This window comes from Leptopilina boulardi, unplaced genomic scaffold (assembly GCF_019393585.1).
Source record: "Leptopilina boulardi isolate dan_hultmark-lab unplaced genomic scaffold, ZJU_Lbou_2.1 LbouV2_310, whole genome shotgun sequence".
In the NCBI taxonomy this organism is placed as follows: Eukaryota; Metazoa; Arthropoda; class Insecta; order Hymenoptera; family Figitidae; genus Leptopilina; species Leptopilina boulardi.
This window is the reverse complement of record NW_026137875.1, coordinates 1,434,468-1,460,759: the sequence shown is the minus strand read 5'-3', so window position 1 is coordinate 1,460,759 and position 26,292 is coordinate 1,434,468. Positions and strand designations below refer to the sequence as shown.

Below are 26,292 nucleotides of genomic sequence, written 5' to 3'. Positions count from 1 at the left end.
AAATAATGTATTAGCAATAAATAATAAATTATTTGTATTAATAAATAATTTACTTTCCTTGAACCATTAAATTAAATTTGTTGTATCAAATAATTTTTATTTATATTAAAAAAACAAATATTTCACTGAAAACATAACCTCAAATTTCAAAATCCGTAAATTATAATTTTGTAAACACAAGATATGATTTAACAATATTTAAATTTAGAATTTTGTTATTATATAATCATTTAATTATTATATATTTTCTGTATTTTACATCACTTTCTATAAATAACTGCACGCATTTTTTGTTTGCTTTCAGTCTAATCTTTATAACCATTCACCAGAATTATGTTTTTAGCTATACATTTTGAATACTGTAAACGAGGAATTTCAAAATCTTTATTATAAAGTGACAAAGTATAAATTTTGAGCCCCTGTATTCTAGAAGGGCACGTAAAAAATTTTTATGATAAACGATATTTTAAGAAATAATTTTTTAAAATAAAAATTCTATAATTTTTTGCCTAAAAAATATTTTTTTTATAATTTGCTGATTAATGAAAACTACAACAAATAATTTTTTAAAATAAAAAATTACAGAATTTTTCATTTTAAAAAATTTTTTCTTCAAAAATCGTTTATCATAAACGTTGCGTACTACAGCTTCGTATGAATCTTCATTTCTTACTAATTTTCTTAAATATTTGCGTCGAACTTGTTTGATATTTGCAACTGGCTATAGCATTTTTTATTATTATTGTAATTAAATCTAATGTATTGATGCTCAGCAAAAAGCAAGAAATTTTTTTCAGAGATGTTTAATTATCTTTATTCCAGGAATCTATTATAATTTACCTTTTTTGAATGTAAATAATTAAATCTTATTAAATATATTTATTATATTATTCAAATTTAAAAAAATTATTGGTTCTCTTGACACTAATAACACTAGGAATTTTTGAGGTTGAGGTTTTGATATCAACATTTAATTCAATGTGTCAAAACTGTACTTTATTATCAATACATAACCATTATTGTCTAATAATTTATTCAAAACATGTGTATTACGGTTATTTTCAACTTGTCAAAATATTTGAATATTATTCTTCCTTTAAGAGGATTTTTTCGAGAGGAAAATCCTTCTAAATTAAGATTATTACTTTTGATACCAAAATTAAGAGGAAATTATGCATTACATTTATTATTTAGAGTTATCCTCTATTTGGGCATTGCGAAGGTAAAATACACCTATTGGACTGAAGTTCCCTTACATATCCTTCTTTGCATTCACAGCCAGGATGACAAACCTATAAATAAAATCAAATGTAAGGTTTAAACATATTTTCAAAAAAAAAAGTTATTGCAATTATTTTTATTGCCTAAAATTGAATTGAAAATTTAATTATATTAAAGTACTGTTCAATAATGATTGTTTTTATATATGTAGTTAATAAAAGAACTTACCAAGTCATTTACACACTTCCAATTATTTGGAATGAGGCATGTGTTGTGACAAGAACTTGAAACTCCACACCTGTCGAAAATTTCATTGGGTCCACATTGACGTTGATTGTTCGCCGGCAGGCAATCTGTAATTAAAATTGAATTAAATTTTAAATATTTATATACAATTTAAAGAAACAAAATATTTTTTAGATGTAAATAATATTATTTATTGTTATTACATTTCTTACTTATAATTAAATAATTATTTAAATTCTTTATTCTTCTACTAATAAATAGAAACGATGTTTCAAAAAAATTTGTTTATCAATAAAAGATAATTTAATAAATTATTTAATGGACAAAAAATTGTATCATACATGTTCAAAAAATAAATTTAACAATTTTTATGAATATAAAAGTAATCAGAGTGTAAAAATTAAAATATACTTACGAATTGCAGCAATGGACAAAAGTAATGTAAACGTAAAGATTGGAGACATGTTAATGAAGACTTATAAATGTTGAAATACAACTATGATAACTAATAAAATTTTTGCAAAATGATTTTTCTTTGTCAAATATTCTAAGCGACAGTTAAACTTAGACTGTTAGGAAGATACTGTCAAAAATTGATTTTATAGTGTCCAAAATTCAAAGAGTGAGAGAAAGCAAAAATATTGGGCGTAGACAAATAAATAAGTATAGTATTTAAAAAAAGGACGGTTCAACTGGGAAATCCCATTGAGAAATCGTCAATGAAACTGAACAAAGAAAAAAAATATTTTTCGTTTTTAACATTAACGATTGTAATTACTCTAAAAATTAAAAAATTCGTCAAGTACGAGTTACACTCGCTTACCTAGGGTTCCGTTCACGATTATTTAAATTTAAATATTTAAATATAATATTTTAAAGAAGTTGGCTATATTTTATGTGAAATCTCCACATGAAATTAAATATGTGTACCAAAGTTGCAGCTTCTTAGCTCCAAAACTGTAAAAATTAAAGCGCGGAAGGATACGTTTTTGCAATTTCGAACTATTGCGCAGCTTTTGAAGTTTTTAATTTTTAGTAAAGAAAAAAAAATTAACATGAGCAAGAACATGGACGTGTTCATGTACAAGTACTTAGGGATCGTCCATAAACTACGTAGTCTCAAATTTGTCACTTTTTGACCCCTCCCTCCTCCCACGTAGACCAGCGTAGTTTTCGGTTTACCCCCCCCCCCCGTCTAGTAGAACGTAGTTTTTTCAATTTTATAAAAATGCATTTTTATTCATAAAAACATAGTATAAATAGAAACATGTCAATTAAAACACAATTTTTTTTTCATTTTTGCATATAGCAACAAACGTATCTTTTAACATGAACTTTATTAATCTTTTTTTCGTTTGAACATGAAATAAAATTGAATAAAATGTTAAATCTTCAACATCAATATAAAAAATCACTTAAATGACTAATATTTTTAATTTAAATATAAATATTTAAGAAAAATCTTCTGTAAATAATGAGATCAACCAATCATGTAGGTCAGTTATGACCGGAAATACATTTTCGTCTCTAAAGTACCGATTTCACATAATACTTCTGTTCCCCGCTTTGTGATTAATTTGTTTACACGCTGTTTTTCACAAGCGCTGGTGCTACGACCATGTACGGCTTTACTGTGGATTACCCGCGCTATTTAAAAAAAAGAAAAATAAATAAGATATAAAACTACGTAGTCATGGCTTGAACCCCTCCCCTCCCCCACGTAGTCAACCGTAGACTTTCGCTGGACCCCCCCCCTCCCCCTAAGCTGGCTACGTAGTTTATGGACGATCCCTTATACATGAAATTGTACAAGATCATGTACATTTTCTTGTACAAGTATCTTTCTTGTACAAGATCTTGTACAGGGATTTTCAGTAGGGTGTTCTCCACACAGCACTCAATGCTCTGCAGAAAATAATCACTACTTTTTTTTACAGTAATCAGAGTTTCGTTTCATATTATTAGTAGACAACAGATTATTCAGAGCTACGAATATGGGCAAATCCACAGAACCGGCCGATTTTTACTTATCAAGATGATAATTTTCCAAATAGCAAGCACACCTTTTATTTATGGTTTACTTTCTTTAAAATATATTCAAGAACAATTATCTTCTTGCGTGATTCATTTTATTTTAATGCCGTTTGAGTTAAAAGCCAAAAACGAAAATATTATTTTTCTTCTGGAAATTATAATTAAAAATGGCATTTCTTTGTTTTTTTCTACATATTATTTGAAATATGTGCAAAACATTTTGAATAATAAAATACGATAAAATACAAATAATTAATTTTTTAATTATCAAAAATAAATTATTTATATTTTATCATATTTTATTATATATTTTATTTATTAGCATTTAATTTTTTATTTCTGTAAATTAAATTGTTTACTTACTAATTTTGATATTAACTATTTTAACCAACAAACTGACATTATTGACATCGATTTTGATATAACTTTGAAAATAAAACAAATGAAAGGATAATTCATTTTTCACGATTAACTAGTTTAATTTCGATAAATTTTTTTTTATTTTTAATTTTTAGACGTTATAAATTGAAAATATAATTTAGCGTTTGCATACAAGAATTATAATAATGTCTTTATATAATCACACATGTTTTCAACTCATCATATTTTATCCTGTAGTTGTGCTACTGAAAAATGGCTATGTTGAAAATGGTTCACGCTTAAACATAGAGTGATAATTATTGGAATATTTTCTTTAATTCTGATTGCACTCTATTCTATGATACATACATTTGTTCGTCTGTTCACAAGCAATAAGCTCCAATTTGAAAAATTCAAATCGAATAATCGCCGCAAAAGATATTTACAAATATGTATAGACATTTCATTATTATAAAATAATGAGTAACGCTACTTTCAACGACTATCATTTCTTTTTATTTAAGAGCACATATTTTTTATTACTTTCAAAACATTCTTCAATAAGTAAACTATAATTCACCACAGTTTGGAATTGTTCGGATCTATGCCGAACAAGTTATACCTAAAAGAATTAAAATTTATACCTGGAGTAACACCTTAAATTTCATTTTTTAAGTTACTTAATTCGATTTTATTTTTTATAAAAGACTAGAAGGTTCACATTTATTCAATTTTCTTATTTCAATAGGTTCTCAGAGATATTACAAAATGGTTGAAGTATGAAAATAATTAATATAATACTTCTAAAATAGAAAAATATGTGAGTAACATGAAATCGGCCGGTTCTGTGGATTTGCCCATATAGCAATAAATTCTGTGGTCGAATTCGTGACTGCTTTTCTCACAGGTCAGAGTATTATGTAGAATTATTTTTTAAAATTTAGAAATAAAAAAATGAAGACTTTAAAAAGTCAATAACTTTGGAATTTATTAAAAATAGGTTACCATCATTTTATCACTTTATATATTATATATTAAAAAAAAAATTTCTTGATTTTTAAACCTCCAAGTTCTTAAAACTACTGTTTTCAGATATATAATTTTAATTATAAACTATTGCTTTTTTAAAATTTTTCAAAGTTATATAGCAAATAAAGTTATTATATTAGAATAAAATAATAAATATTTATTTGTATTTTCATAAATTTTGAGTTTATTAATTAAAAGTAATTTGTTTAATATTATTAGTTTATTATTTCTTATTTAATAAAATAGAAATAATTTTAGTCAAATATGTAATCTGTTTTTCATAAAAATATTTTTAAAAATGTTTAATCTATTAAAATTGTTTTAAACGTTTGTTTAAAATTGTTATCTACTTTTTATTAAAGGGTAAACGTTCTTATATTTACTCCCATTACTGTCAAAAAAAGTATCATTATTTTCTGCAGAGCATTGAGTGCTATGTAGAGAACATTCAGAACTATCGAATTTAATTTTTTCGTTTCCACAGTAGCCAGTGCTGTGAGAAAAAATACTCAATGCTTTCAGATTTTCTCCGTGTACAAAAACACGAAATTTCGGAAAAAAGTGTGTTCCCACCCTTAACTTTCACAGTTTTGGAGCTACGATGCTCAAATTTGGTATACATACGTAATTTTTCAAGGATTTTAAAGGATAATTATAGAAAACTCGATTGGAATTGAATTGAATATTGTTATATTCCAAAAACACGAAATTTCGGAAAAAACGTATCCTTCCGCGCTTTAATTTTTACAGTTTTGGAGCTAAGAAGCTGCAACTTTGGTACACATATTTAATTTCATGTGCAGATTTCACATAAAATATAGCCAACTCCTTTAAAATATTATATTTAAATATTTAAATTTAAATAATCGTGAACGGAACCCTAGGTAAGCGAGTGTAACTCGTAATTGACGAATTTTTTAATTTTTAGAGTAATTGCAATCGTTACTATTAAAAACGGATGATTTTTTCTTTCTTTGTTCAGTTTCAACCCTCAGCGCTCCTCAAAATTAAAAAAATATGGACGTTTTCGACACATTTTTTAGTGCTCTTTTGAATGGCATGATTTAAAAATGCGACAAATTTTTATTTTTTGAGTAATTACAATCGTTAATGTTAAAAACAAAAATATTTTTTTTCTTTGTTCAGTTTCATTGACGTCATTTTGATTGACGATTTCTCAATGGGATTTCCCAATTGAACCGTCCTTTTTTTAAATACTATACTTATTTATTTGTCTACGCCCAATATTTTGCTTCCTCGTGGAGGAAGCTATGTAGTCCTTTCGTTTATAAAATTTTTAAAAATGGTGAAAACAAATTTTCCTCTGTATAGAAACATGTTATATGAGATCCTGATCAATTGTCCGGATGTATGTATGTGTGTGTGTATGTGTGTGTGTGTGTGTGTGTATGTGTGTGTGGATAGTTTTTGTGAACACGATATCTTTAACAGGTTTTAATGGATTTGGGTAAAATTTGGTAGGCTTATTTAACACATTAATCTCTCAAAAATGACGAGAGGATTTTTAAAAATACCCAAAAAAAAAAATTTTATCGTCTTTTTTCCAAAATTTTTTTTTTAATTGAAAAAATTTTTAAATCGAAAAATTTAAGGTAATATATAATATAATCGTCTTCTTTATGTCAAGATGAATCGATTGATATATATAAAGTATAGATTTGATTGAAATTTAAAGAATTAATGAAAGTTAAAAAATCAAAAATTCTCATTTTAGCTAAAAAATGATGTGTTTGATTAAATTCAAGTTTATATATGAAATAATTTTATTCCTTGCATTGAAGCAAATCAATTAGTATATAGAAAGTATACATTTGAATAAAATTAAAAAAATTAATGAAATTTAAGAAATAAAAATTTACGTCTTAGCTAAAAAATTGTGTTTTTATTTAAATTCAAGTTTAAACATAAAATAATTGTATTCCTTGCATTGAAACGAATCGACTGGTATGTATAAAGTATACATTTGCGTTAAATTAAAACAATTAATGAAAGTTAAAAAATAAAAAATTTACATTTTAACAAAGAAATTTTGTGTTTATTTAAATTCATGTTCAAATATAAAATAATTGTATTCCTTTTTTTAAACTTTCATTTACTCTTTCAATTTAAATAATAATAATAATAATAATAATTTAAATATATATCATACATACCAATCGATTTATTATAATGCAAGGAATGCAATAATTTTATGTTTAAACTTGAATTTAAACAAACACAATTTTTTTATGTATATTAATTTCAGTGTTACTGCTTCCTCCATGAGGAAGCAAATTTTTTGCATCATATAATGAGGAAGCAAAATGTTCATGAAATGAACATAAAGGACACCCTACTTGTTTGCTTTCTCTCACTCTTTGAATTTTGGACACTATAAAATCAATTTTTGACAGTATCTTCCTAACAGTCTAAGTTTAACTGTCGCTTAGAATATTTGACAAAGAAAAATCATTTTGCAAAAATTTTATTAGTTATCATAGTTGTATTTCAACATTTATAAGTCTTCATTAACATGTCTCCAATCTTTACGTTTACATTACTTTTGTCCATTGCTGCAATTCGTAAGTATATTTTAATTTTTACACTCTGATTACTTTTATATTCATAAAAATTGTTAAATTTATTTTTTGAACATGTATGATACAATTTTTTGTCCATTAAATAATTTATTAAATTATCTTTTATTGATAAACAAATTTTTTTGAAATATCGTTTCTATTTATTAGTAGAAGAATAAAGAATTTAAATAATTATTTAATTATAAGTAAGAAATGTAATAACAATAAATAATATTATTTACATCTAAAAAATATTTTGTTTCTTTAAATTGTATATAAATATTTAAAATTCAATTCAATTTTAATTACAGATTGCCTGCCGGCGAACAATCAACGTCAATGTGGACCCAATGAAATTTTCGACAGGTGTGGAGTTTCAAGTTCTTGTCACAACACATGCCTCATTCCAAATAATTGGAAGTGTGTAAATGACTTGGTAAGTTCTTTTATTAACTACATATATAAAAACAATCATTATTGAACAGTACTTTAATATAATTAAATTTTCAATTCAATTTTAGGCAATAAAAATAATTGCAATAACTTTTTTTTTTGAAAATATGTTTAAACCTTACATTTGATTTTATTTATAGGTTTGTCATCCTGGCTGTGAATGCAAAGAAGGATATGTAAGGGAACTTCAGTCCAATAGGTGTATTTTACCTTCGCAATGCCCAAATAGAGGATAACTCTAAATAATAAATGTAATGCATAATTTCCTCTTAATTTTGGTATCAAAAGTAATAATCTTAATGTAGAAGGGTTTTCCTCTCGAAAAAATCCTCTTAAAGGAAGAATAATATTCAAATATTTTGACAAGTTGAAAATAACCGTAATACACATGTTTTGAATAAATTATTAGAAATAATGGTTATGTATTGATAATAAAGTACAGTTTTGACACATTGAATTAAATGTTGATATCAAAACCTCAACCTCAAAAATTCCTAGTGTTATTAATGTCAAGAGAACCAATAATTTTTTTAAATTTGAATAATATAATAAATATTTAATAAGATTTAATTATTTACATTCAAAAAAGGTAAATTATAATAGATTCCTGGAATAAAGATAATTAAACATCTCTGAAAAAAATTTCTTGCTTTTTGCTGAGCATCAATACATTAGATTTAATTACAATAATAATAAAAAATGCTATAGCCAGTTGCAAATATCAAACAAGTTCGACGCAAATATTTAAGAAAATTAGTAAGAAATGAAGATTCATACGAAGCTGTAGTACGCAACGTTTATGATAAACGATTTTTGAAGAAAAAATTTTTTAAAATGAAAAATTCTGTAATTTTTTATTTTAAAAAATTATTTCTTAAAAAATCGATTCATCGAGAGGTTATATTTTCTGTATTTATACACAACACTATTATTACAAAATACGAAAATTGACAGTTTCGAAAAACAAAAGCGCAAATGTCAAACAGGAAAAAAATGTAATCGATATCATGTATTTACTTTTTCTTTTTTCAAATATACTAAATTTAATCAGGAAAATCGTAATTGAAGAGGAAAATGCAAAAGTACTCCTTTCGTCATTGTTCCATTACAACAAAGAATAAAAATATTCTACAGTGAAATGGAATATTCGTATTTTAAGAGGAAATATTCAGAGGATTTTAGAAGAGGAATTTTCCTCTAAATTTAAGATTACTTTTTTTTGGGTGCAATATATGCTATATAAGTAAGAAATATAATAATAAAATAAATAATTATTTACATCTAAAAAAATATTTTGTTTCTTTAAATTGTATAAATATTGAAAAAAGGAAATAAATGAATTAAAATGAAATTCAATTTTAATCACTTAACTTTTTCTCTCATCTGGGTCTTTCTCCGTATTCGTCAATTATGTGTAAACAATATATGAACATTATATCAGAAAACAAATTTTGTATTCAAATTTAATCAGAAATTTTGAAATTATAAATAATTGAGGCTCCGGATCTTAAAGGCAGAGCACGAGCTCGAATTTACACAAAGAAAATTGGTCACTGGAGTGAAAATTTTGAAATTGTTCAATGTCAGATTTTAACAGTTGACTCTTATCGTTGGAACTTGACATTGAAAATTTCCAAATTTTAAAACCAGAGGGCCAAAACTTGTTATGCAAATTCGAGCATGTGTCTTTTAAGATCTGAAGCCTCAATTATATAAATACGATTTAAATATACAGATAATATTTTCGAAATATGCATTTGATTTTATTAATTTTGTAGTTTTTCTTAAAAAATTAGTGAACAATTGTAATTTTTATGCAATTCTTACAAACAATAGCTCATTTTGCTCTTTGAAAGATTTTCTACAATTCTGTTTGTTGAATTCTATTAAAAATATTTTTATCAAAAGTTAATAAACAAATAAAATTTTTATTTTTTATATTTTTTTAGCGTATTTCTCGCCAAAAGTGACCTAAATTCTGATGTTATGTTTGTTTCAAGACTCTGAATAAAGCAGCAAGTCGTTCCCCCTTCCTTCATCTCTCTCCGTATTTCCCGCCAAAAATGACATAAATTATGAGGTTATGTTCATTTCAAGACTTTCAATATAGCCGCAAGCAGCAGGTAGATTTCCTGCCAAAAATGACCCCCCTCCTTCCGTACGTTGAAGGAGAGGTGGATTTTCCGCCGAAATTGAACTAAATTTTAAAGTCAAGTTATTTTGAAGGGAAACGAACAAGAAACAAACAAAACCTAAAAATTTAGGCCAAAATTTGGCGCAAAAAGACAAAGAAACAAACATAACCTCAAAATTTGGGTCAAACTTTGCAGGAAAATGACCAAAAAACGAACCTAACCTTAAATGTAGGTCAAATTTTAGCTGGAAAATTTAAAAATTAGATAAATTTTGTTTTAAAAATTGAAAATAATAAAAATTATTGTTAATAAAAATCGTAAATAACATTTAAAGAAATAAATAATAAAATATTAATAATAGTTTTAAATTCCAGAAATTGTCTAAATATTAACTCAAACATCTTCAAAACCAATAAAAAATAGGGGGTTGACGCGCATATACATATGTAATCAAATAAACATAGAATAAAAATTTTGATAAACAAGTATTTTTTTATTCACAACCGGGTGACAATATAGTGACAATATAGTGGTTTATTTTATTAAGATCGTATTTTATATTCTAATCTATCACAATAGATGCTCTCTTAATATCAAGAGTTTTTTTTTTGTATAGAAATATAATTTGAATAATATATATTTACAATTTTTTAATTAAGAAAATTTTTCAAATCTACATAAAAAAAAACGTAACAAACTTTAATAAAGTAAACAAAAAAATTTTTCATAAACAATTCACTGGAAGCCACAAAAAAAAAAGAAATTAAAATCATCGAGAATTGAAACGAATCTGTACAAAATTTTTTTTGAATATTTAAAAAGAATAATATAATATATTCTTGGATATGTTGAGAAGGCAATAAATCTAAACCTACGTATTATTTTGGTCCGATCTTTTTTTTGTCATCGAAATCTGTCTTCTAAGAAAACTGCCTCTTTTTTTTTTTTTATTTCAATTGCATCTGGTAGTGAGAAATTTACGTCATTTTTTTTTTTTAATGATGTTAATCGCACAAAGTGAGATTTAAGTAATACAATTTTATAAATTCCAATTCATGAAAAATTGGTAAATTCTGTACATATTCGGACTACCTATAATATCAACTATAGTCTTATTATTTTTGTACTTAATTCCTAAGAATTTCTCATTATAACAATTTTACAAGTAAATTGATTTATTTACCCTGACAACAATTCAATTCTCAACTATTTTTTTTTTAATTTTCAATCGACTGTAATTATTTTTCAAATCTTAAGACTATTTATATAGTCTTAAAAAATAAAAAAAAAAGACCTTTCTTTAAATTATTATAATTGCTATATAATATAGGAAACAGAACTATTTAACTAACTTAATTAGTTAATTTGATCAATTAATTTTCTAAGAATAATTGATATAAATATTTTCGATTCTAATATTATGACATGATTTCGTAAAGTATATATATATATATATATAAATTTGAAAGAGAATTAGAGAATAATCGTTCCTCGTTCATTTCATTATTCATTTAGATAATAATTAAAATCCTTCAAATTTCTTATTCTGAAAATAGTTAAGTATGTGTAATAATACGTGCGTGATGTTTTTTTTTTTAGTTTTTAGCTTTTCGAAGGTTAATCTTGTCAGAAAATTACTCCAAATTCTTTTCGTGTATAATTTGAATATTTTACACAAATTTGTGTAAATTTTAATAAAAATTCGGTTTTTTTTTAAATAATTTAGTAAACTGAAATAAACATATTTCAGAAAATTTTGAAAAAAAAGAACTTTTGGAGGAAATTTTCATCGATTTAATCCCTTTGGAAGCATTTGTGATGAGCTTTTTTTCCCCTTATAATCTAAGCTCATTAATGAGTAGGTAATAATTTAGTATAATAAATAGGCGTTCGTAAACGCTTAAGTACTCTGTAAAGCGCTTCTTTTAATCTCTTCCCAACAACTGATGATTATTTCGATAACGCCCATTGATTTTGCATCATCGATAAATATTTTTGTCACAGTTTTGTGTGTTTCACGCTGTCCGTCCAATAATTTTGTATTGTCATTGCCTCCAATGAATTTAAAAATGAATCATTGTCCAGACTATACATTTCTTCTGAATTATCCTATAAAACATAGATAGAAATACATATTAATTTAAAATATAATTATTTAAATAAGCAAAAATTTCTGATAAATTATTTTTTTAATTTACCCTAAAAAATGTGAATGAATTTAAATGATAAAGAAAATGATTGTCATTATAGATATAGAAAAATGTCCATTAGAACTTTTTAATTTTTCTAGTCGAACAAAATTTGCAAAAACTTATTTTTTGTACGTTAAAAAAGGAAATTTATTTCGGAAAATAAGTATTTTTGAAAAAAATTTTGAATTTTTCAAAAAATAAATTTATGCACTAAAGAATACAAATCGAGCAAAAATTTAGCACAAGATTTGTTTTATTTTAGACGTTTTAAAAATGTTTTTTAATTTTTTTGCTCGGAATTTCGAGTCTTTAAAAAAATGAATTTGTGCACAAAAGAGCATAATATTTGTTTTTTTTTTGAAAATTTTAACTTTACTCGTCCAATTTTCTGCACATTAATAACTAAAAAGTAACGTGTTATTGCAAGCAAAGAAAATTTGAAATAAATTCTAAAAAGTGACTTTTAAAATGGATTTTTAGTGAAATTAAATTAATTAATTAGTGAATTAGTGAAAAACGTAAAAATTAATTAATTTATTTATTTATTTGAATATATATTATTAAAATTTAAGTAATTGATATTTACTCTAATTGTAGAATCATCAATGTAACCAGAACTGTCAGGATTGCTACACTTGTCGCTGTTTAAACTTTGAGGTGGATTTAAATATTTTTTTCTGAAAGAAAAATTGAGAATTATTAAGAGAGAGAAATTATTTTTTTTTTTTTTTTTTTTTTTTTTTTTTTTTTTTTTTTAGTATTCGAAGAAAAAAATTATTTACCTATACATAATAAATCCTACTGTCACCAATGTGCTCAGTAATGCGAGGCTCGCCAAACAACTACCAGTGATTATCGCAATATCTGCAACAGAAGCACCATTGTCTTCTACATCATCAGGACAATTTTTGCCACTATCGCTACTTTGGGATCGTGGACTTTCATCGTGTTTTTGATCTCTTTGAAAATCACTCGAGAAAGCACTTCTTGCACGGCTGAGTCTCGTTGAATCGCTTAATTCAGCTGAAAATTTTTTATACATCAATTTTTTTTTTCCTATTAAACGTCATTATAAACACAAAACATTATAATAATAATAAAAAAAAGTGTATTTCAATAATTTCTTAAACTAAAAAAAAATTACAAATTTAGAAAAATCAGAAATTGCAATAGGGCACAAAAATAAGAGTAAATTTTATTTATTTAGAAAAAAATGATATAAATATTTTCTAATTTAATAAAATTTAATTTAATTTCATTAATATTTCTAAATTTTTTGTTTGCATTTTTGAAATTAATTATGAATTCATTATAATAATTAAATAAATACAGTACAAACATAGATTTTTTATTCTCTATAATGAAGTGGGTTTTTCTTCTAGTTCTAGTTGAAATTTTTAGAAATAATTAAATTTCAAAAGATTTTCTTGTATTTCCAGACAATAATTAAATTTTACAGAATTGAAAATAATTTATCAAATAATTTTAGAGAACATTTTTTAAATGTAATTAAATTTTTAAAGATTTAAAATTCAGTTTTTTTAAATTAATTGAACTTCAAGTGACTTTTAATTAAAATTTTTGGTGACGAAGGAATTTATAAGAAATTACAGAGAAAAATTTAATTTCTAAATTTTTTAATTGAAAAATTCTTTCAAATAATTAAATTTTTAAAGAATATTATAAAAATCATTAAATTTTGGAAGAGTTACCGCTGACATTTTTAGAAATAATTAAATTTTAGAAGGTATTAAATTGAAATTTTTGAAAATAATTGACTTCAAATGATTTTGAATTGGAATTTCTTTGGTGATTTCTGTTGCTGAAGAATTCATTAAAAATTAAAGACAAAAACTGAACTTTAAAATTTTTTAATTGAAAAATGCTTTCAGATAATTGAATTTTCGAAGAATATTTTTAAAAATCATTAAAAATAATTGAATTTCGGAAGAGTTATAGTTGAAATTATTAAACTTGAGAAAGTTTTAGATGGGGAATTTTAAAAATAATTAAATTTTAAAAGGTTTTTTAATTGAAATTTTTGGTAATTTTATTTGCTGATTTTTTTTTAAATTGTAAACAATTTGTTAAATTTCAAAAAAAAAAATTTAATTTAAAAATAGTTTAAGATACCTAATTGAATTTGTGAAGAATTTCATTCAAATTATTAAAAATATTTAATTTAGAAAAAAAATTTTAGTTAAAAATTTTGTTAAATAATTGTAATATAAAGAAGATCTTAAGAAGATTTGCATTGTATACAAAAAAAAGACGTATTTTGTTTAAACATTTTGTAAAAAAAAATGTTAAAATAGTCGAGGCTGTATTTTTTTATCATTTTGAAAAAATCATTTTTTTTTTATCAACTCTTTAAAATAATTTCTCTAAAATAGAATTTAAAAAACTTTTAAGAAAAAAAAGTGACCTGTACAATATTGTAAATATCAATTTATTACTGAATTCAATTTTGAAAATTCATCTAACAATTATTCTCATTATAGAATTTAATGAAATTAATATTTAATAATTTTTCCCCTAATTTGCGAAAATTGAGATTAATATTTAAAAAATTTTAAATGTACATTTATTTGAAAAAAAAACTTTTTATTCATTTCAAAAATATTTTTGGGTTAGTCCAATGACTTTCGTCTAATAGTGGTTGCGACCAAATTTTAAAAAAATCTAGTTTTAATATAATGTGAAACTCGATGATTCCCTGAGTTCATTAACCATAATATTATGGTAAAAATTTTATTCCCTTTAAAAATATTAAATATCAAAAATAGGAGGTTCACAATGTGATTTTGTAACCTTAAATTTTTCAATTTTTTTAAAAACGCTATTATTAAAAAACTATTAAAAATTTGATGTTGGAACTCACCAAAAACATAAATCACTTTATTCTGCACAGAGGAACGAAAGAATTATTGCAAAAATTTATTATTTTTTGATGATATACGATTTTTAAAAAAATTTTATTTAAATATTCTCAAGATTTTTATATACTTATAACTTTTTTGTCGGTGCTCCGAAAAAATTGAGGTTTTGCACAAAGATTTTTTATAATATTCTTTACCTTCTATTAAAATCTTACGAAGGTGTTTTGCTTCGTTTTGGAGATATTAATTTTAAAAATTTTTTATTTAAAAAGGTAAATTAAAAGACTTGAAGTTAACTAACCAAATTCAAACTGCTCCATTTTTTATAAAAAATATATTAAAATGTAGCGATTTGAAATTGGTCAGTTAACTTCAAGTCTTTTAATTAATCTTTTTAAATAAAAAATTTGAAAATTAATATCTCCAAAACGAAGCAAAACACCTTCGTAAGATTTTAATAGAAGGTAAAGAATATTATAAAAAATCTTTGTGCAAAACCTCAATTTTTTCGGAGCACCGACAAAAAAGTTATAAGTAAATAAAAATCTTGAGAATATTTAAATAAAATTTTTTTAAAAATCGTATATCATCCAAAAATAATAAATTTTTGCAATAATTCTGTCGTTCCTCTGTGCAGAATAAAGTCATTTATGTTTTTGGTGAGTTCCAACATCTAATTTATAATAGTTTTTTAATAATAGCGTTTTTAAAAAAATTGAAAAATTTAAGGTTACAAAATCACATTGTGAACCTCCTACTTTTGATATTTAATATTTTTAAAGGGAATAAAATTTTTATCATAATATTATGGTTAATGAACTCAGGGAATCATCGAGTTTCACATATATATTAAAACTAGATTTTTTTAAAATTTGGTCGCAACCACTATTAGACGCGAAAGTCAGTGGACTGACCCATTTTGATATTTTTAAAATAATTTTCGAGAAAAAGAATATTTTTATTTTTTACCATCAAGTATAGATGAAGCGGTGGCAATTAATTGTGGAGCGGTGAGATCTTCCTCAACTAGTAAATCCTCAGAAACATTGACAGTTCTTAATTTTCCACCAGTAGCTGAGAATGGAGTACTTTTATTATTAACGACTAGTTTAAATCTTGATATTTCCTCTTGTAAAGGCAAGACAGTGAGGCTCTCATATTCACTGGTACTGAAATTTTTAACAATCTCCGATGACGATGATGACAACATTTTTTCATCATATTTTGTTCTACTCGTTTTATTTGATGTTATAATCCAAGAAATTTTACTATCCTTTTTCACTATTGGCATTCTAATCACTGGAACTTTATCATTATAAACACCAAGTGTGAGAATATCACCCATCGCAGGTGTTGAATGTTTTATGGGAATTATTTTTTCGGCATTCACAGACGAAGATACGCCAATGGCTTTGGCTATTCTAAAATTTTCAGTACTTGAATTACTATTACTATTATTGTTATTATTATTTTTATTATCATCTAATTTCGTTATTGTTGTCGAATGTACAGTTGAATCTGTAGTCGACATTTGATTTTCGTCTTGTAATTTAGGCCCTTCTGTTGTCGATGGCAAGGGGACTGCCAGGATTCCTGCGAAAAAATTTTCTTTTTACTATAATGTAGAACAATAAGGCATTCAATGTGAGATTTTCATTAAAAAAAAAAAAATTTTTTTTTTTTTGAAATTTTTATGAAAAATAAGAAAATATTTTGATAAAAATTATGCAAGTTGTGATTTTTTTTTTAATTTATCGTCATCAGAAGCTGCGTAAAATTGAAATTATTAAGAAAAACGTAAATAATTTTAAAAATCGCACAAAAATATATTTCTCTATATGATTTTATCCGGTCATTTTTAGAATTCTATCACTAAAAAAAAATTCGGACAAATAAAGATTCGGTGAATTAAAAAAATTCTGGCATTTAAAAATTCGAATCACACTTATAAACTTATGTTGAATTATAAGGAGAATTCTACTAAATTAATATTCGATTAAATTGGAATTTTTTTTAAAATAAAAAGTTGGACAAAGAGAAATTTGTGTAAAATAAAAATAAATAAAAAAAAAATAAATCACAACTTCTATAAATTTTATCGCATTAAAAAAATTTTTAAAAATACTTATTTTCTTATTTTTCATGAAGATTTTCAACAAAAAAAAATTTCAATGAAAATCTCATGTAGAATACCTTCATATTCCATATGAAATTTTCATTGAAATTTTTTTTTTGAAAATCTTTATAAAAAATAAGAAAATAAGTATTTTTTAATTTTTTTAATTCAATTATTATTATTATTATTATCCTTCATCCTCCTTTTTTTATAAACTGAGAGAAAGTTAAAAATTAATGCATTTAAATATAATACCTATTTTTATTTTACACATAAATATTTTTAAAATTACACATAACAGTATTTTTTGCGCATCTATTTAATAAATTTATTTCAAAAAAAAAAATATTTATTATCTTATAATAAATAAATAAAAATGAAAATTATAAAAATTATTTAAGATATTACGATAAAAACTGGTCTTGCTGTATTTAAATATTAATTACAGTAGCACTTACAATACTTTATTATTGTAACAAAAGATAAGGAAGAACTGCACTGGCCACTAAATAAAACAATTCCTTTCATTTTATTCTTTTCATTCTACTTGAATACAAAAATAAACAAAAATATTGAAATAAAATAAATATAAACAAACAAAAGTCAACAAAATAAATAAAAATACTTGCAAAATTTTATAAAATATTTTTTACTTATATGAATTTAAAAAAAAAATTACATCAAAATATTAGATTTATTTTCTTTTTATCGCTATTTTTTTTTGGGAATTTTTTTTTACTTACCCGTAATCCAAAACCAGTGCATCCACCAATGTAATGTCATCGCGTCATCAGAATCTTCCTGCAAAAAGAAAAAAAAATGATTTCATTATTTTTATTTTAATACCATACTTTATTATTAATATTATTATTATTATTATTTATTTATTACTACTTTTTATTTTAATTTCATTTTAATTCTAATTTTCTTATTGATATTAAAAATTATTATTTTCTGTGATTATTTTACAATTCTATAATAATTCTATTTTAAGGTCGTTCAACCCTTTGACATAACCTCAAATTAAAAATTAGTTTTATCATCAAGTAGAACAGCAATTACAATTAATTTTATTAATTTTTGAAGGATCCAATTATATAATTTACAAAGAAAAATATATTTTTAGCCAAAATTTGTTGTTAAAATAATTTTAAGATGTAGGGTCAGTTGGGGTAAATATGGGGACAAGAGGTTTTGGAGCTTAATTTACAGTTTTAAAATTAAGTTTAACGTAAATATTTTAACCTCAGATCACCTGCAAGAGGTTTTGAGTATTGCCAAGCTTTTATGTTGACAATTGGCAGCAAGATAAAAAAAGTTATCGCTCAAAATGCATAAAAACTTGAAAATCAAAGTCAAACTGTTTCAGTATTTTGTCGAGCATTTCAAAGAAAACAGACTTAAAAATCATACAAAATTTTTTTCATTTTCCTTACCCAGGTGCGAATTTCGGTCGGCCGCCAGAGTTGGTTCGTCGGCCCATGGTCGGCCCAACTCTGGCTGCCGACCGGTCGGCAGCCAGAGTTGGGCCGACCATGGTAAATATTTGCACCCAAAGTTGGGCCGACTATGGCTGCCGACGTCGGCAGTCACAGTTGGGCCGACCATTGCAGCCATAGTTGGGCCGACTATGGGGGATTATGGTCGGCACAACCTTGGCAGCCATAGTTGGGCCAACCTTGGCTGCCATAGTTGGGCCGACCAGGGGGGGTAATGGTCGGTCCAACTATGGCAGCCACAGTTGGGCCAACCATGGCTGCCATAGTTGGGCCGACCATGGGGGTAATGGTCGGCACAACCTTGGCAGCCATGGTTGGCCCAACTGTGGCTGCCATAGTTGGGCCGACCATTCTTCCCCATAGTCGGTCCAACTATGGCAGCCACAGTTGGGCCGACTAAGGGGAAAATGGTTGGCACAACCTTGGCAGCCATAGTTGGGCCAACCTTGGCTGCCATAGTTGGGCCGACCATGGGGGACAATGGTCGGTACGACCTTGGCAGCCAAGGTCGGTCCAACCTTGGCTGCCATAGTTGGGCCGACCATCATAAAGTAAATTTCTCTCCTACCATTGACAAATGTAAAATGTTTTTGTTAATTTACTTGTAATTGATTAATTTAAAAAGAAAAAAGGTTATATGTGATTAATTTATTATTTTGAATTACTAACTTTAATTTTTTTCAAGCTGTAGCTTATAACATTTATTTTTCTCCGTGACTCATATGTCATTGCGTAGTGTAGTGGTTAGCGTATTAGACTGCGGTGCGTTAGGTTGCGAGTTCGATCCCTGCGAGCGTTAAAAATTTTAATTTGTATATATGTATGTTTACGATTGCGTTTAGTGTTTAAGTATATAAAATAAATGTATAATGAATTTAAAATGATTACTAATATATGTTATTTGTATAACAAATTTTTATATTTTAATGTTTATGGTCGGCAAAATTTTAGCTGCCAAGGTTGGCCCAACCATGGCAGCCATAGTCGGGCCGACTATGGCTGCCGACCGTCAAGTTGGATGGTCGGCAGCCAAGGTCGGCCCAACTATGGTACCCATAGTTGGCCCGACTTAGTCGACCATAGGTCGGCCGACGTTATCAATTCGCTAGTTGGCCCGACCATCGGCAGCCATAGTCGGGCCGACCAAGGCTGCCATAGTTGGGCCGACTATCATAGCCGACGGTCGGCAGCCATAGTCGGGCCGACCATGGCAGCCATAGTTGGGCCGACCTCGGCTGCCTTAGTCGGGCCGACTATGGCTGCCGACCGTCAAGTTGGATGGTCGGCAGCCAAGGTTGGCCCAACTATGGCTGCCATGGTCGGCCCGACTATGGCTGCCGACCGTCGGCAAGGATGGTCGGCCCAACTAGGGCAGCCTTGGTCGGCCCGACTATGGTACCCATAGTCGGTCCAACTTAGTCGACCATAGGTCGGCCGACGTTATCAATTCGCTAGTTGGCCCGACCTCTGGCTGCCCGAGGTGGGCCGACCATGCACATGGTCGGCCCGACCATGGGCCGACCGACAATTCGCACCTGGGTATGACTCCCATAACAGAAATTCACTTGAATTTTTGATTTTTGTCAATTTGGTTAATAATGACAAGCTGTCCCTATTTACCCTGAGTTTTCAAATTTTTGGGGTAAATGGGGACAGCTTGTCATTATTAACCAAATTGACAAAAATCAAAAATTCAAGTGAATTTCTCTTATGGGAGTCATAAGGACTAAGAAAAAAATTTGGTATGATTTTTAAGTCTGTTTTCTTTGAAATACTTGACAAAATACTGAAACAGTTTGACTTTGATTTTCAAGTTTTTATGCATTGAGCGATAACTTTTTTTACCTTGCTGCCAATTGTCAAGATAAAAGCTTGTCAATACTCAAAACCTCTTGCAGGTGATCTGAGGTTAAAATATTGACGTTGAACTTAATTTTAAAATTGTAAATTAAGCTCCAAAACCTCTTGTCCCCATTTACCCCAACTGACCCTATTAGAAATGAAAAGTCTATATAAAAATTACACTTTAATAAATTTAAAAGTCAAAAGCAGTAAGTTTATGAAATTTTAAAGGGCATAGAAAAAATTTTTTCCAAAGTATTTCTCTATGAAAAAAGTTGTTAAAATAATTTTTCTCAAACTTAAATTGCTTTTCCTATACATATTTAGTAGCTCCATATATATATAGTTATTGCATATATAGAAGAATGCCATTGCGGCTCACTGAAACCAAAGAATTTCAAGTTTGGTGTTGAGTTTGGTCCACACAAACTTCTGTCCATAGTATCTTGTTAAAGTCGAGATTGTTATAAGTTTCAACATTAATTTCAAAACTTTCCGAATAAACGACCCGAGAATTCGTATATTATATCAAAGGACTATCATTTATCAAAAAAAAAAATCATTTAGACGCAATCTTCAATTAAATTCCCATTGCAAAATATTACTTCACACTTATAAAACAATTTACAATTATACATGGGGCATTCCACATAAAATTTTTATTCAAAAAAATATTTTTTTCACCGGAGTGTTTTTTTTCGAAATCTTTACGAAAAATAAGAAAATCTTTTTTTTTTAAATTTTTTTATTTGTTACTAAATTATAGAAGTTCCCAGGTGCGAATTTCGGTCGGCCGCCAGAGTTGGTTCGTCGGCCCATGGTCGGCCCAACTCTGGCTGCCGACCGGTCGGCAGCCAGAGTTGGGCCGACCATGGTAAATATTTGCACCCAAAGTTGGGCCGACTATGGCTGCCGACGTCGGCAGTCACAGTTGGGCCGACCATTGCAGCCATAGTTGGGCCGACTATGGGGGATTATGGTCGGCACAACCTTGGCAGCCATAGTTGGGCCAACCTTGGCTGCCATAGTTGGGCCGACCATGGGGGACAATGGTCGGTACGACCTTGGCAGCCAAGGTCGGTCCAACCTTGGCTGCCATAGTTGGGCCGACCATCATAAAGTAAATTTCTCTCCTACCATTGACAAATGTAAAATGTTTTTGTTAATTTACTTGTAATTGATTAATTTAAAAAGAAAAAAGGTTATATGTGATTAATTTATTATTTTGAATTACTAACTTTAATTTTTTTCAAGCTGTAGCTTATAACATTTATTTTTCTCCGTGACTCATATGTCATTGCGTAGTGTAGTGGTTAGCGTATTAGACTGCGGTGCGTTAGGTTGCGAGTTCGATCCCTGCGAGCGTTAAAAATTTTAATTTGTATATATGTATGTTTACGATTGCGTTTAGTGTTTAAGTATATAAAATAAATGTATAATGAATTTAAAATGATTACTAATATATGTTATTTGTATAACAAATTTTTATATTTTAATGTTTATGGTCGGCAAAATTTTAGCTGCCAAGGTTGGCCCAACCATGGCAGCCATAGTCGGGCCGACTATGGCTGCCGACCGTCAAGTTGGATGGTCGGCAGCCAAGGTCGGCCCAACTATGGTACCCATAGTTGGCCCGACTTAGTCGACCATAGGTCGGCCGACGTTATCAATTCGCTAGTTGGCCCGACCATCGGCAGCCATAGTCGGGCCGACCAAGGCTGCCATAGTTGGGCCGACTATCATAGCCGACGGTCGGCAGCCATAGTCGGGCCGACCATGGCAGCCATAGTTGGGCCGACCTCGGCTGCCTTAGTCGGGCCGACTATGGCTGCCGACCGTCAAGTTGGATGGTCGGCAGCCAAGGTTGGCCCAACTATGGCTGCCATGGTCGGCCCGACTATGGCTGCCGACCGTCGGCAAGGATGGTCGGCCCAACTAGGGCAGCCTTGGTCGGCCCGACTATGGTACCCATAGTCGGTCCAACTTAGTCGACCATAGGTCGGCCGACGTTATCAATTCGCTAGTTGGCCCGACCTCTGGCTGCCCGAGGTGGGCCGACCATGCACATGGTCGGCCCGACCATGGGCCGACCGACAATTCGCACCTGGGTTGTGATTTTTAAAAAAAAAATTAACGTCGTCACATCCAAAAAAAAGATTTTTTTGATTCAAAGAAAATTTACCTTTGATTCAAAACAAATTATATTCGTTTTAAAGAAATTTTTTCTTTAATTCAAATAAATGTTTCTTTGACCCTATATATAAATGTTAGAATTTCTTTCATTAAATGCACAAAGAAAATTTCTTTGAATTAAAGAAATTTTCTTTAAAACTAAGAAGTTTTTTTTTGTTTCAAAGAAAATTTTTTGTTGTTTTTGTAGATGGCTTTATGACCCATTCTGAGTTTATGTTTGGCCACTTTCTAGAATTTAAAACTATTATTAATATTTTATTATTTATTTTTTTAAAATGTTATTTATGATTTTTATTAATAATAATTTTTATTATTTTTAATTTTTAAAACAAAATTTATCTAATTTTTTTAATTATCCTGATAAAATTTGATCTACATTTGAGGTTATGTTCGTTTTTTGGTGATTTTCCTTAAAAATTTGACCTAAATTTTCAGTTTATGTTTGTTTCTTGGTCGTTTTCCGCCAAATTTAGAGGTTATGTTTGTTTCTTGGTTATTTCCCGCCAAAATAACATAACCTCACAATGTAGGTAATTTTTGGAGGAAAATCCACCTCGCCCTTAACGTAAGAAAGGGGGGGGGGCTTGCGACTATATTCAGAGTCTTGAAACGAACATAACCTAAAAATTTAGGCCATTTTTGGCGGAAAATTCGGTGAGAGAGAGAGAGGAGGAGGGAGGAGGACTTGAAGCTAAATTCAGAGTCTTGAAACAAGGGCGGCGGCGATATCTTTTTTTTTATAATATAGGTAGATAATAATTTAATATTTATTAAGAAGATATAAAAGCCATTAGCATATAACTTTAAACTAAAAAGTTATTTTATATTTGTAAAAATTGCAAAATTTTTTTAAATGGAAAATAATTCTCAAACTTATTGTAATTATTGAAAAAAAAAAAAAAAAAGTAAACCAAAGCGATAAAATCAATTTTTACGACTTTGATCTAAATACTCGCGAGAAAAATAAAAAAAATAATATAAAAATTCGATTCACTTAATGAAATAATTAAACCATTAAATGTTCTTTCGCATATAGATAAGATTTGTAACAAAAAAAAAAAAAAAAAAAATGTTTCACAATTAGAAATCATGCATACAATATTTTCTAATCAAAGTGAAACGGATGTAAATCGATTTTTCTTTTTTTTTTCGCTTTTTAGTATATATGAAATATGGATTATTGAGAAGACCGGATTCTTGGGTGACTAACGATCGTTCTATAGTGATTCTGAGGTTTTGAATTACAACAAGAATGAATCACTGCGAAACCAGAATTCTTAATAATGTCACGGTTATTTCACTTCAGGTGGTAACCTGCACTCTCATTGTAAAGTAAATTATAACATGAGCACGAGACTCCCAAAGTGAAAAGTCAAGTAAAAAGAGATCTGATTATATTTTAAATCTCAACTTTAACGCGCCACATCCTTTCTCGTAATAATCATTTTTATAATTATTATAAATTCAAAAGGCATTCAAGTAAAACGATCTTATTTATTTTATTTTACACACACACAAAAGAAACCACTGTTCTTTCTACGTAGAATTTTTTTTTGTTTTTTGTTTCAATGCAAAGACAATTTTTCATTACATAAAGCAAAATTAGAAACTTCCAGACTTATTATTATATTGGAAACAAATTAATTTTTTTTTTAATTTGTTGAAAAATAGTTTAGAAAAAAAAAATGAAAATAAATAATGTATATAATAAACATTCGGGGGAAAATTGACAAAATGTAATATTTTACTTGAAATGAAATTTAGAAGAAAAACAAACATTTGAAAATTTTTTTTTCTAGTTTCTTCTTATATGAGAACTTTCCAGAGATTACAGAAATTAATATGAAGTCAAGGTGACAGAATCAAGTATATTATGAAAATTAACTGGATTGGCAAGAATCAACAGGTGTGTTAATTAAGATAAGCTTATTTGCTGCGATCAATATATATATTCTTCTTTTCATCTCCATTTTTTTTTTATTTTTTAGTAAATCATTTTTTCAAAAGGATATATATATACACGGAAAAAAAGAAAAAGTAACTTTTACTACTTTAAAAGTAAAATTGGACCTGTCCGAAGTTTCTGCGCATCTCTGGCAACTTTTACTCCAAAAATAGTAAAATTTACTTCAGAAATAGTAAAAATTACTACGGAAACAGTAAAATTTACTACAGAAATAGTCAATTTTACTATTTTTGAAGTAAAAGTTGCCAGAGATGCGCAGAAACTTCGGACAGGTCCAATTTTACTTTTAAAGTAGTAAAAGTTACTTTATTCGTTTTTCCATTTTTCTCCGTGTATATATATATATATATATATATATATATATATATATATATATATATATATATACATAAATCAAAATTTAAAATTTAATTTTTAACAAGTTTCTTTTTTAATAATCTTTAATGATTGTCAATTAGAATATATATTTAAACCGTGTAAATTGTAAAAAAAAAATAATTATGTATTGTCCACACAAAATTTTATTTTTTATTCAATAGAATTTATATTTAGAAAAATTTTTATAAAAAATTTTTAATTTAAGGATGTTTATCCACGCGGAAATGCAGATCTCCAGAAGAAAAATTAATTAACATTGAAATAATTAAAATAATATTAATTGTACTTTCTAAAAGAAGAAATATCAATTTTCAAGAAAAAAATTTAAAACCTAAAAAATTTATTTGTTTATATAATTTGCATAGGAAAAAATATTTTATATTTTATGTCATATCGCTTCTACAGAAATTTTTAAAAATAATTCGATTTTAATGTAACATGGCTTATTTTCTTCAGAAAATAATTCTCTACAACTTCATCGTGAGGATTTTCAGACAAGCAAGCTATTTGGAAAATATGACTATTTGTTTAAAAGAAAAATGTAGATTTTTTTCAAACATATAGCCATATATTTTCCAAACGGCTTGCTTGTTTGAAAATACGATGAAGTTGTAGGAGAGTCATTTTCTCAAGAAAATAAGCATTAAAATCGAATTATTTTTAAATAAATTGAATTATTTTTTAAATTCGCTTAAAACTGTTTCCACATTAAAAACTTTCTACGAAAGATGGGAACAATAATTTACGCAATAAAAATTAATACATAAACTGCTTCCGTTTTATTTTTACGGACATTTAAAAAAATATTGCCACACGGAGAGAAATTTCTAGGAATATATTTACCGTACTGCCACCTGAAAGTGAGTGCAAAGTACATTCTGGCAGTTTTTACTGTTCTGCCTCTACAATCTGTAAAATGCAAAATTGTAGGGGTAGCACAGTAAAAACTGCCAGAATGTACTTTGCACGGTAAATATTTCTAGAAATTTCTCTCCGTATATGACCAAACTTTTTATTGTGGACGTGGTTTAAGAAGCAAATCTATAAAAAAAATCTATCCTTGCCCCAGTACCGGGGCAAGGATAGTTAAAAGAATCCGAATGCTAAAATTGTCATAGAAAATCAGTGAATTTTCGTTTTGATGAGCCAAAAGCTGAAACGCTTATTATT

At 27.3% G+C, this 26,292-nt stretch overlaps 3 protein-coding genes and 1 long non-coding RNA gene across 6 annotated transcripts in view; 2 read left to right on the top strand and 2 right to left on the bottom strand.

Moving 5' to 3' along the window:
- Positions 1-975: 975 nt before the first annotated feature.
- On the bottom strand, positions 976-2,239 carry LOC127283786 (chymotrypsin inhibitor-like). The gene is made up of 3 exons (XM_051308879.1): positions 1,883-2,239; positions 1,450-1,574; positions 976-1,292 (listed from the first exon to the last, which is right to left on the bottom strand). The coding sequence occupies exons 1-3, from the start codon at positions 1,929-1,931 to the stop codon at positions 1,197-1,199; spliced, it is 270 nt and encodes an 89-aa protein (XP_051164836.1). The 5' UTR covers positions 1,932-2,239; the 3' UTR covers positions 976-1,196.
- A 4,821-nt stretch (positions 2,240-7,060) lies between these two features.
- Positions 7,061-9,271, top strand: LOC127283787 (chymotrypsin inhibitor-like). The gene is made up of 3 exons (XM_051308880.1): positions 7,061-7,472; positions 7,781-7,905; positions 8,063-9,271. The coding sequence occupies exons 1-3, from the start codon at positions 7,424-7,426 to the stop codon at positions 8,156-8,158; spliced, it is 270 nt and encodes an 89-aa protein (XP_051164837.1). The 5' UTR covers positions 7,061-7,423; the 3' UTR covers positions 8,159-9,271.
- Positions 9,272-11,567: 2,296 nt separating this feature from the next.
- The window catches only part of LOC127283776 (bromodomain and WD repeat-containing DDB_G0285837), a 32,255-nt gene continuing 17,530 nt past the window's right edge, over positions 11,568-26,292 (bottom strand). For all 3 annotated transcript variants that reach the window (XM_051308862.1, XM_051308863.1, XM_051308861.1), the window contains exons 2-6: positions 17,988-18,045; positions 16,098-16,721; positions 13,032-13,272; positions 12,836-12,926; positions 11,568-12,166 (exon numbers count right to left, since the gene is read on the bottom strand). In XM_051308862.1, the coding sequence (XP_051164819.1) occupies positions 12,056-12,166; positions 12,836-12,926; positions 13,032-13,272; positions 16,098-16,721; positions 17,988-18,027 (1,107 nt within the window). In that variant the 5' untranslated portion in view covers positions 18,028-18,045 and the 3' untranslated portion in view covers positions 11,568-12,055. The remainder of the gene's footprint in view (positions 12,167-12,835; positions 12,927-13,031; positions 13,273-16,097; positions 16,722-17,987; positions 18,046-26,292) is intronic.
- Positions 24,123-26,292, top strand: part of LOC127283780 (uncharacterized) — a 52,613-nt gene continuing 50,443 nt past the window's right edge. Inside the window, exons 1-2 of the long non-coding RNA XR_007843393.1 lie at positions 24,123-24,212; positions 24,578-24,684. This is a non-coding gene — a long non-coding RNA (uncharacterized LOC127283780). The remainder of the gene's footprint in view (positions 24,213-24,577; positions 24,685-26,292) is intronic.